Raw genomic sequence first — 12,416 nt, 5'->3', positions numbered from 1 at the left:
ACAGTTGGGTAAACATTGCATGTTAGGAAACAGCATGAGCCTAGTATTACAGGCTCACACCTATAATCCTAGCTACTTAGGAGGCTGAGATCTAAGGATTGAAGTTTGAATGCAGTCTGGGCAGAAAGGTCTTTGTGAGACTTTTATATCCAGTTAACCACTCAAAAGCCAGAACTGGTGCTGTGGCTCATGTGGTAGAGCCCTAGCCTTGAGTACAAAGAGACTCAGGGACAGAGCCCAGCCCTCAGCTCAAGCTCCACAACTGAGAAAAAAAAGGAAACAGTATGTGTGAAAGTGGAGGATTATTTGGGAGCACTGTGTGAGAGGTATAAAAATTTCAGTGGTAGAATGCTAGAATAGATCAGAGCTAGATTGATGAGCCTTGGATATCGGGTTAAGAAACGTGGCCTCCTAAGGTTTTGGAAAAAAAAAACAACATTAGTTACTTTGTTGTATGTCTTACATAGTTGTGCTAGCCAAGGTTTTTGTTTGTGAGTTGATTTTTGTTTCTCATTTAGTTTTGTTTTGTGGGTTTTTTCTTTCAGTTTTGGTTGTGGGGCTTGAACTCAGGGCCTTGCCGCTGTCCCTTAGCTCTTCAGCTCAAGACTAGCACTCTACCACTTGAGCCACAGCACCCTTCCGGCTTTTTCTGTTTATATAGTGCTGAGGAATTGAACCCAGGGCCTAATGCATGTGAGGCAAGCACTCTACCACTGAGTCACCTTCCCAGCCCATATTTTGTGTTTTTAAATTTATTTATTATCATAAAGGTGATGTACAGAGGGGTTACAGTTGCATAAGTCAGGTAATGAGTACATTTCTTTTTGAACTATGTCATCCCTTCCCTCAGTCCATCCCAGTTTTTTCCTCCTGTCCCCACCTACAAGTTGTATAGTTCATTTTCAACATAGTGTCTAGTGAGTATTGTTGTTGTTTTGAGATAAGGTCTTGCTAAATAGCCTAGACTAGACCAACATATATACATACATACATACATACATACATACAACAAATCAGGAATTAAAGAATGTTTAAATTTCAGTTATATGTGTTAACTAAAGAAAAGCCAGAGCCGGGCATCCATGGCTCATGCCTGTAATCCTAGCTACTCAGGAGGCTGAGATCTGAGGATCATGGTTCAAAGCCAGCCTGGGCAGGAAACTCTGTGAGACTCTTACCTCCAATAAGCCACGCAGAAAAACCGGAATTGGCACTGTGACTCAAGTGGTAGAGCACTCTCCTTGAACTGAAGAGGTGAGGGGCAGCGCCCAGACCCAGAGTTCAAGCCCCATCACCGACAAAAAAAAAAAAAAGAAAGAAAAGCCAGAGCATGATTTTTCAACATTCGTTGCACAGATTATTTCTTGTTGCTAGCACTATTTCAGATACTAGATAGATAAGTGGCAGCCTCTAAAGTCCTGGGAATTCAGGCATGAACTGCCACACCCAATTGGTCACTGTTTTGGGTTTTTGTTTCTCCTCCTTGGGAAATTGAAATTAGCAATGTGGAAGAAAGGGACTTATACATAGAGAAAGCAGTTTAGAGGCAATTGAAATGTTAAACTGTGAAACTCAGTAATGAGAATAGTATTGAAAGGAATGGATGAATACATCAGCTGTTAATATTTCCCTTTTTTAAAATCCTAAACAAAGCAGTAGTGGCAGTCACATTTTTAAATGTTTTAGATGCCATGTTAGTCATTGTTTCCTTCTCATTTACCATTAAAATTAGAACCCAGGGAATGCATGCAAGGCAAGCACTCTACCACTGAGCCACCTTCCCAGCCCCATCTCTGAGCTTTTTCACTCAAAGCTAGCACTGTACCACTTTGAGCCACAGTGCCACTTCTCATTTTCTAGTGGTTAATTGGAGATAGGAGTCTCACGAGTTTTCTTGCCAAGGCTGACTTTGAATTACTATCCTCAAATCTCAGCCTCCTGGGTATCTAGGATTACAGGGGTAAGCCACCATTACCTGGCTTTTACAGTTTTTTAATGTTAAAAAAAGTTGGGCAAGGGGCTGGGAAGGTGGCTCAGTGGTAGAGTGCTTGCCTTGCATGCATGAGGCCCTAGGTTCAATTCCTCAGCACCACATAAGGAGAAAGAGCCAGAAGTGGCTCTGTGGCTCAAGTGGTAGAGTGCTTGCCTTGAGCTGAAGAGCTGAGGGATAGTGCCCAGGCCCAGAGTTCTGGCCCCATGACCAATCAAAAAAAAAAAAAAGATGGGCAAGTTTTTGTATTTAAAGGTAAATATTCTGTTGCAGGAGAAAAATATGAAATTGCTAAATGTCAGCCTTCTTATGCAATCACAATTTCCCAATTGGTATAAAATCTCTGGGTATCTATCAATATAAAGACATGTAAGCCCTTTATGAGACTTCATTAATGCTGTATTTTCTCATTTGTCCTTTTTATTTTCAGGAGAGTTTTAAAGATAAGATGTCATCATTTGATCTGTTTCTTTTCCTTAACAGGAAACCGAGAGCATTGAATATGAAGTTGAAAATGGGTCCCCTATACAAGAATTGAAACAAGATGTATCTAAAAAGGTTGTAAAGATAAAATATCAGTATATTAGTGGGTAACACCTTTGTGTAGCCTATTTAAAACAACATTTTCTATGTTCTTTTATGGCATAGCACCCTGTACATGGTGAATTTCAATAAATATTTCTAGAATATGTCATCTTTATAATAGAAGGCACATCAGGCTTTTAGGAGTCATTTTTATTTTCTAATTGGTTATCTATCCTTGAAACAGCACTTTATAGTATGTTTTATCTTATGCTTTATACTTTTGTTTTATTAGAATGAACTATACTCTTGAGATTGCTATCAGGAGTTACAGGTATTCAAAATCTCATTGCATTGTCTCATTGATGTCTTTTAAGAGTCACAGGTTCCAAAAAGTTCTCCCACTGATAGTGCTTTTGTTGTTGTTTTTGATTGTGGGGCCTGAACTCTGAGCCTGCATCCTGTCCCTCAGTCCTTCAGCTCAAGGCTAGTGCTCTACCACTTGAGCCACAACACCACTTCTGTCTTTTTCTGCTTATGTGGTGCTGAGAAATTGAACCCAGGGCTTCATGCATGTGAGGCAAGCACTCTACCACTGAGCCACTTTTCCAGCCCCCTGATAGTGCTTTTAACACAATTTAAAGAATCAATTCTTTGCTGAAAAAGTAGCTCGGCTGTAGAAGCATCTGCCTAGCAAGCATGAGGCCATCAGTTGAAACCTCAGTACCACCAAAGGGGGAAAAATAATCAATTCTATAAAGCTTCAGAGGTAAATTTACTAGAACTTGAAAGGCTGAGGGTATGACAATGGTAGCACCATAAAATAGAATAAATGAGCGCATGTATAAATGAATGACAATTATGAGATTATTTGTTAAAGACTAGCTCATTGAGGGCTGGGAATGTGGCTCAGTGGTAGAGCGCTTGCCTCGCATGCATGAGCCCCTGGGTTCGAATTCCTCAGCACCACATAAGCAAAAAGAAAAAAGCCAGAAGTGGCGCTGTGGCTCAAGTGGTAGAGCGCTAGCCTTGAGCTGAAGAGCTGAGGGACAGCGCCCAGGCCCAGAGTTCAGGCCCCACGACCGGACCCAAAAAAAAAAAAAAAAAGAGTAGCTCATTGATAGAGTTGTTACTTTGAATGAGTAAGACCCTAGCTTCAATCCCTAACACCTAAAAAACAAACAAAAAAAAGAGTTACAACAGGCCAAAAACTTGAGCGTTGCTCTGCAAGAACTACTTATCTGGTGCAGGTACAGTAAATATGCAGAGATAACTCACATATTTCCTGTATTTCTATTAGCATTCATATAATAAGAGAAGTGCAAAAATGAGAGAGGTTGTTCTTAGAAGGAGAATTAGGGAACACATGATTTCTAGTCTTACTTTGACCCCTCTATTGCATAGACAATTCTGTTATGCACAGTGATTATTATTGCAAACCTTTATACTCACCTTCAGCCTGCTATGCCCACTCACATCTCTCTCACTTTCAGCAGATACACTTTTCTCTGGTAAAATGTAAACATGAAAGGCTAAGAAGCCTCAATCCATTCTTCTAGCATTTCTCTTTTCCATTATCTGCAAGCTTTTTTTTTAATCCCTTACTTCCTTATTACATAATCCATGTTGATAATCCAGTATTCTTCTTTCCCATACAAAGTAGCATGGTTGTACTTAACTGATGCAAAAAATTGGGGTAAAATTCTCCTTTTTGGTAGGGTTGAGCCATGCCTCTGAGCCCATTTTTACACTGTTTTTGTGTGGGTTTTTTTTTTTTTGAGGTAAGCAATTGCCTTATAGCCTGATCTGCCTGAACTGATCCTCCTACTTGTGCTAGGATGACAAGCCCTGCCACTGTGCTTAGCCATTGAATGAGATGGAGTCTCAAGAACTTGAACCTGCTCTTGAACTGTGATACCCTGATCTCTGCTTCCCAAGTAGCTAGCAGCTGGCATTATAGTTTTGAACCCCATGCCCAGCTAAAATTCTTTATATCTTTACCTCCAGTATGTACTTTTGTAAAAGGGAAATAATTCAGCTACTGAATAAAGCCTGTGTGTTGAGTATCATTCATATATATATATGTAATATATGTATATATACATACATACACACACACACACACACACATACATATTAGTACACAGCAGGCCTTTTTCCTTTTTTCTCCAAAATTTTTTTGTTGTTGTTTGCAAGGCTTGGACTCGGAGCGTGGGCACTGTCCCTGACCTCTTTTGCTTAAGGCTAGTGCCCTACCACTTTGAGCAACAACACCACTTCTGGTTTTTGAGTAGTTAATTGGAGATAAAAGAATCTCACAGGGACTTTCCTGCCTCAGCTGACTTTGAACTGTAATCCTCAGATCTCAACATCCTAAGTAGCTAGGATTACATGTGTATACCACCAGCACCAGCTCTTCAAAATTTTTGTTATCTTTCTTCCTAGTTGCTCTTTCCCTTCAGCTTATAAAAACACAGGCTTACTTTTTTTGTCAGTCCTGGGGCTTGAACTCAAGGCCTAGACACTGTCCCTGAGCTTCTTTTTTTATTTTTTTGTTTATTAATAAGTTTTTTTTATTGTGAAAATACCATATAGAGGGGTTACAATTACATGGGCAAGGTAATGAGTACATTTCTTATGAAGCATTGTTGCCTCCTCCTTTGTTTTCCCTGAGCTTCTTTTGTCAAACTTAGTACTTTACCATTTGAGCCACAGCACTACTTCTGGCTTTTTCTGTTTATGTGGTACTGAGGAACTGAACCCAGGGTTTCATGCTTGCTAGGCAAGCACTCTACCCCTAAGCCACATTCCCAGCCCACAAGCTTACTTTTTTGGAGCATATTCCATTCCATTTACAGCCAAGTTTTTTTTAACCAAGTTTTTTTTTCTGGTGCTAAGGATCAAATGCTAGGCAGGTACCAAACTTATAAAAATTACTATTATTATCTTATATATACTGTAACTATTCATATATATATTTCATTGTTATACCTCCAGACATTTACAATGTATTCCAATCAGTCTCACCCCCTCATTAGATGATATCAGATGTCTCCATGTATTCACTTTTTTTGGGGGGGAGGGCCCGGTCGTGGGGCCTGAACTCTGGGCCTAGGCACTGTCCCTCAGCTCTTCAGCTCAAGGCTAGTGCTCTACCACTTGAGCCACAGCGCCACTTCCAGCTTTTTTCTTTTTGCTTATGTGGTGCTGAGGAATCGAACCCAGGGCTTCATGCATGCGAGGCAAGCGCTGTAACACTGAGCCACCTTCCCAGCCCTGTGTTCACTTCTTATTCATTCTTAAACTCTTGTTGTCACTAAGATCCTCAGTGCTCAGTAACCACTGGCAAAAAAATAATAATTTCAAGAGTTAGAAATTGGAAGATAGAAGAAACACCATTGTATGTAATATGCTCAAAAATATATATGAATGCTATTGATAAGTAGTAATATTCAGATCTAATCAGCATGAAATTTTGCTAAGACAGATCAGGTGCATCAGCGACAGATTTCATTAACTACTTCATTAAGTTAATGAAGCTAAGGAATTGAGAAAGTAGAAGTTATCCATGGTTGGGTGTAGGGAAAGGATGAGTACGTTGGGAGATTTCTATGTGTTAGTAATGACGAGATGGGATAAAGAATATATATTTTCTTCTAAATATCAGTAGAAAATACAGATTGCCTGTGTATATTAGATATCAGGCAAGGTAGACTTAGGCCATCAGTTAGAATATGGAAGTATTTGATGTAGTCTGCATCTTCTGGCTTTTTCTAACAAGCGTGAATTCATACATAAACAAGGTAAATTCTTATCCTGATGAATTTTATTTCTCATGGTTTTGTTAACAAAGCAAATAGGTGGTTATTGCTTTAATTTGCCATGCTTATGTCTTTGTATTAATGAGCATTTAGGCTTGTACTCAATTTTACAAGGTTGATGGAACTTTTGAAACTATGTACTAACACCTATTAACTATTGTAGTGTCTGACAGTGTAAATTCTGGAATCTAGACTGTCTAATTTTTATGCCAGCTTCATCACTTACTAGTTGTGTGACCTTGGACAAATCACTTGGCCACTCCGTGCCTTTGTTTCCTCTTTTGTAAAATGATGACAGTAATGATACAATCTTATAAGGTAGTTGCAGAGATTTAAATATATGATGTATTAGCCAGATACAGTGGTTGTTGCCTGCAATTAAGAGGCAGAGATTGAGAGGATCACAGCTTGTAGCCAGTTGAGCAAAAAGTTAGTGAAATTCCATCTCAACAAATAAAGCTGGATGTGGTAGCGCACAGCTGTCATCCCAGATAGGATCACAGTGTGAGGCCAGTATCAGAAAGAAATGTAGGAACTTACCTGAAAAATAACTAGAGCAAAAAAGGTCTGAGAGCATAGATCAAGTGGCAGATATCTTCCTCTCTAGAACTGCAAATACATACATACATGAAATGTTAAGAACACTGCCTGGCACATAGAAAGTACTCTGTCATTAGCTATTGTTATATGTTATAGATACTTCATTTCTTAAAAATTTTTTTAACCTTTCATTAGATAATTGAAAGTATTATTGAAGAGAGTCAGAAAGTACTACAGCTTGAAGGTGACTCTTTGGATTCCAAAGAAAAAGGACTCTCTGATCAAGCTACTGCCAGTCCTACTGGACCTGAGACAGATCTTATTAATATACCTGGACTATTAGCCATAGAACAAGTACTACAGGAAGATTCCAAAAAGGCAGAGAGGCAGAATGTATGTGAAGAAACTGAATTGGAATACAAAAAATGTTCTGCTGTTGACACCTGTGAGAAGACAGGAGATGAAACCACTACTTTAACTGAACTAAGTTCCACTGAGCAGCTTAATGTGCCTGAAATGGAAACAGAAACATTGAACAAGGAAGCAGTGGAAGTCAAAGAAAGTGATGTTCTAGATCCTGCCTCCTCGGACTCTTTATCTACTAAAGATCTTGCTGCTGTGGAAGAAGTAGCTCCTGCCAAACCCCCAAGACACCTGACTCCAGAACCTGATATTGTAGCTAGCACCAAGAAGCCAGTTCCAGCACGCCCACCCCCTCCAACTAATTTCCCACCTCCTAGACCCCCACCTCCATCTCGACCTGCTCCACCACCAAGAAAAAAGAAAAGTGAACTGGAATTTGAGGCTCTGAAAACACCTGATCTGGATGGCAAGTATTAATTTTGAAATAACTCTGTGAGTAGGAGGGATTTGAAGGTAGAAACTCTTTAACTTTCCGCTTCTGTTTCAGTTGATGCCATGTAAAACTACACTGATAGCCAAATTGTATACAGATGTTGTAGTAAATAGACAAAAGTAAAATGTTTCCCATTGCTTTTATTGAACAATTAAACAGACTTCACAACTTTAGATCTGTTACCTTATGAGAAACAGTGTGTCAAGTCGAAAAGAATGTGGGATTTGGAGACTTGAGTGCTGAATTCAAATTCTAATCTAATGTATAAGCTGTGTCATCTTGAAGAAGTTAAATAACATGTTTGATCCATGATGTCTGTATATAAAAAAAACAATAATAATAAAACCACATTCCTCACAGGCTTTTTGTAAGAAACAAAAAAAGATTAAAACATTTTAAGGAATATATAAGCACATATATAAATACTAATTGTTGTTATTGTCATTATTATTACTATTACTATCATTATCATTTCAGTACCTAAAGACAATATTACATCTGATTCTCTCCTAACTACCAACCTGGCTTCAGAGAGTACAGTTAGGGATTCCCAGCCTTCTCTTGATTTGGCAAGTGCTACCAGTGGAGATAAAATAGTTACGGCCCAGGTTAGTGAATTACTGTTATATTTCATATAGGATTTATCAAACTTTCTACAACTTGCTGATTTATTTATTGTTGAACCTTCTTTCTTCTCCTGGCCAAATATTTCCTCATCCCCAAACCTGGCCTTCTGAATTCCCTTGTCTAGCTCTGCTGCTAACTAGCTGGATTAACCAAGTAGGCTATTTCGCATCCATGCCTCAGATGCCCCACTCATAGAATGAAAATGTACTTTTCTTGAGGCTTTCATACAAGGTTGAAATGAGCTAAATTACACCAACTATGTGACAGGTAGTAATATTCAAGAGGATTCTTGCTGGGCACCAGTGGTTCACACCTGTGATCCTAGCTACTCAGGAGGCTGAGACCCAAGAATCACAGTTCAAAGCCAGCCTAGGGAGGAAAGTCTGTGAGACTAATCTCCAATTAATCATCAGAAATGCTGCAAGTGGAGCTGTGGCTTAAGTGGTAGAGTGTTAGCCTTGAGCAAAAAGGAATGCTCAGGGGCTGGGAAGGTGGCTCAGTGGTAGAGTGCTTGCCTTGCATGCATGGGGCCCTGGGTTCGATTCCTCAGTGCCACTTAAGCAGAAAAAGCAGGAAGTGGCTGTGGCTCAAGTGGTAGGGCACTAGCCTTGATCTGAAGAGCTGAGGGACAGCACCCAGGCCCAGAGTTCAGGCCCCACGACCCCCCAAAAAAAGGAATGCTTAGGAACAGTGCCCAGGACCCTGAGTTCAAGCCCAAGGACCAGCAAAAAAAAAGTTTCTTGCTGTGATCTTTTATTTTACTGATATTAGCTACATGCTTCATTTACTTAATCTATATTGGTCAAAATTAAGGGGCTTTAAAAAAAAAGTAACTTCCTTTTCCTAATCATAAAGTGTCTCATATATTAGGTAATGGGATATGAAAAAGACCAGATACATTTTATCACAGACAGATTTTGGACCTCGGGTACTTGTGTAGTAGGTGAGGTGGGATAGGGTACCCAACTGGGGAATATGACAGGATATAGGGTCTTGTTGAAGCCTTGATTCAGAGGTCAATAAGCAGCCTATTTTTAAAGGTGAACATGGGGTTTACTTTTTTAACTAAGAATGTTCTTTATATTCTAAAGCATTGTTTTAAAATGTAGATGAATATACAAACTTTTCTTGTGTGCCCTGGTCCTGGGTGCTGACCTTGCTGAAGGCTAGTGCTCTACCACTTGAGTCACAGCTCCACTTTCCAAACCTTCTTAATGTGAACAAAAAAAGCTTAAGATGTTTACTGGGATTTTATAGAAAAAGAATTTTACAACACCTTCCTTGGAAATAATCATGTATGGCCTGAATTAATTCTAGTACAGAACTGCTTTTCAGCCAAGGTCAAATAGAATACTTATTTTTAAGACTACTAAGGTATTATTTCATGGGCAGCAATAGTTTTGGTATGTAATGGTTTTCAGTATGCTGGGAATAATAAGGGATTAAAATGTAGCATTTCATTTAAATTTTCATTAGGTTCCATTATCAGAATTGTAGAATTCTGTAAAATGGTGTTTGGTAATGAATAATTGAAATTGATGCAAACTACTTTCTATTTATGAAATTATAATTTCAGGAAAATGGAAAAGCACCTGATGGACACACAATAGCAGGTGATGTGATGGGTCCTCAGAGACCTAGATCCAACTCTGGGAGAGAGCTTACTGATGAGGTAGAATATAATTTTTTCATATATAACAATATAAACTGTAACAGTCAAAGTGGGAAGATGAGAAACTTCTGTGGAGATTGATGGTGATGATGGTCTCACAACAATGTGAAATTACTTAATGAGGGGCTGGGAAGGTGGCTCAGTGGTAGAGCGCTTGCCTTGCAATGCATGAGGCCCTGGGTTCGATTCGTCAGCACCACATAAGTAAAAATGAAATTACTTAATGACCCTGAACTACATACTTAAAAATAGTTACTTTTCCTTGTGTAATTTACCACAATCAATACTTTCTTTTACCATTTAGTTTTTAGGTATTTATAGGTTGTAGACTAGTGATTTGATCCAGGTATATAATGTATAATGATAAAATTAAGGTGGGTAGTATTTTAATTTTTCAATCATTTATTATTTTGGTGTGGGGAACTTTGGACTCATCTAGTTATTTTGAAATACATAATAAATTATTGGTAGGCTAAAAGTCATGTTAATGAACAAGAATTGACTATTGGAATTGTATCAAATTAAAAACATTGTTCACAACAATTCTGCAATCTGCAGAATGGGAGAAAAACTTCACAAGCTATTCACTAAAATATTAATATCTAGGATATAGAAAGAGCTCTCAAATTAAACACTAAGAAGAGCCAGTTTAATAGGAACATTAATTAAAGTTATTGACAGAAGAAATTCAAATGTGAAAAAAAATCAATGTGCTCATCATCATTAGCCATAGAGAAAAAAAAAAGTGGGCTGGAAAGGTGACTCAGTGGTAGAGTGCTTGCCTTGTACACATGAGGCCCTGAGTTTGATTCCTCAGTACCACATAAGCAGAAAAAAGCCAGAAGCGGCACTGTGGCTCAAGTTGTAGGGCACTAGCCTTGAGCTCAAGAGCTGAGGGACAGCGCCCAGGCCCATAGTTTAAGCGACCGACGGGGGAAAAAAAAATGAAGATATCTTAGTTTGGGAGTTTTCTTGATATGCTGAATCTTGCATCTCTGACTTAATACACTTTCATACCAGTATATTGTGGGATATATGAATTGAAGGCGAAATCTATACTTTTAAAAAATCGTGTTTTAAAAGAACTTGCTGCCAGGTATTAGTAGCTCATACCTAGCCTCTTAGCAGGCTAAGATCTGGAAGCTCACAGTTCAAAGCCAGCTTGGGCAGAAAAGTCCATGGGACTGTCTCCAACACAACTAGCACAAAGCCATGCTGGAGGTCTTGCTGTAGTTGTAGAGTACCAGCCAACCAAGCAAGTTCACACGTTCTCTAAGTGAACATGAGGCACCCAATTCAAACCTCAGTACTACCAAAAACCCATCATATAAAGAATAAGTATTGATATATGCTATAACATTGATGAACATTGAAATAGCATGCTAAACTGAAATAATGCACTCACAGAAAGCTATAGGCCATATGATTGGATTTATATGAGATTTCAAGAATAGGCAAATCCATAGAGATGGAAAGTAGATTAGTAATTGCCAGGGACCAGGAAGAAAGGGAAATGAGTTGTGTCTGCTAATGGGTAGGAGATTTTCCTTTTCTTTGTAGTAATGGTTTCGCAACTCTCAATATGCTAAAAGCCATTAAATTATATGCTTTAAGTGCATTATATGGCATAAAATTATATCTCAATAATGATGTTACAAATTATTGGGCATAGTTTGTATAGACATTCTACATGTTTTAGGCTTATGTAGATTCAAAAAGATAATTAAATTGTAGGTCATCTTGGTGTTATTTTTCATCATAGGAAATTTTAGCTAGTGTAATGATTAAGAACCTAGACACTGGAGAAGAAATACCTTTAAGTCTTGCTGAAGAGAAACTGCCAACAGGTATTAATCCTCTGACGCTACATATCATGAGAAGGACCAAAGAATATGTAAGGTATGGGCACACTGTTCTTTATCATTTATAGTAGTTCTCAGTGGTGAAAATTTCTGTGTAAAAACTGCTATCGTCCTTAGTTTAGTTACGTTCAGTCTTTTAATCTGAAATGGAAGTAAATCAGGCAATGGGTATATTTTTTTATGTTCTCGGTCACAATTATGCAGTTACTTGGGGAAAAATAGGTTAATTCTGAAATCCCATAGTATTTCATTTCTCTTCTTTTAAAATTATTTTATGACACTATAGACAGTATGAAAACATTGAGACTATAGAGTCATGTGGGAGCCGGGTGCTGGTGACTCACACCTGTAATCCTAGCTACTCAGGAGACTGAGAACTGAGGATCACAGTTCAAAGCCAGCCCGAGCAGGAAAGTCCAGGAAAGTCCGTGAGACTCCTTATCTCCAATTAACCACCAGAAAACCGAAAGTGGCACTGTGGCTCAAGTGATATAATGTGCTCACTTTGAACTGAAGAGCTCAGGAA

General features: G+C 38.6%; 1 protein-coding gene across 1 annotated transcript in view; it reads left to right on the top strand.

Annotated features, from left to right (window-relative positions):
- The window catches only part of Wdr44 (WD repeat domain 44), an 87,306-nt gene that overhangs the window by 40,750 nt on the left and 34,140 nt on the right, over positions 1-12,416 (top strand). Inside the window, exons 4-8 of the mRNA XM_042702495.1 lie at positions 2,474-2,548; positions 7,069-7,702; positions 8,207-8,337; positions 9,933-10,028; positions 11,791-11,927. Coding sequence (XP_042558429.1) covers positions 2,474-2,548; positions 7,069-7,702; positions 8,207-8,337; positions 9,933-10,028; positions 11,791-11,927 — 1,073 coding nt within the window. The remainder of the gene's footprint in view (positions 1-2,473; positions 2,549-7,068; positions 7,703-8,206; positions 8,338-9,932; positions 10,029-11,790; positions 11,928-12,416) is intronic.

The sequence above is a fragment of the Dipodomys spectabilis genome, unplaced genomic scaffold, assembly GCF_019054845.1.
Source record: "Dipodomys spectabilis isolate Male_0828 unplaced genomic scaffold, ASM1905484v1 ptg000325l, whole genome shotgun sequence".
NCBI lineage: Eukaryota > Metazoa > Chordata > Mammalia > Rodentia > Heteromyidae > Dipodomys > Dipodomys spectabilis.
The sequence above is the reverse complement of the archived record's forward strand: the minus strand, read 5'-3'. Positions and strand labels throughout refer to the sequence as shown.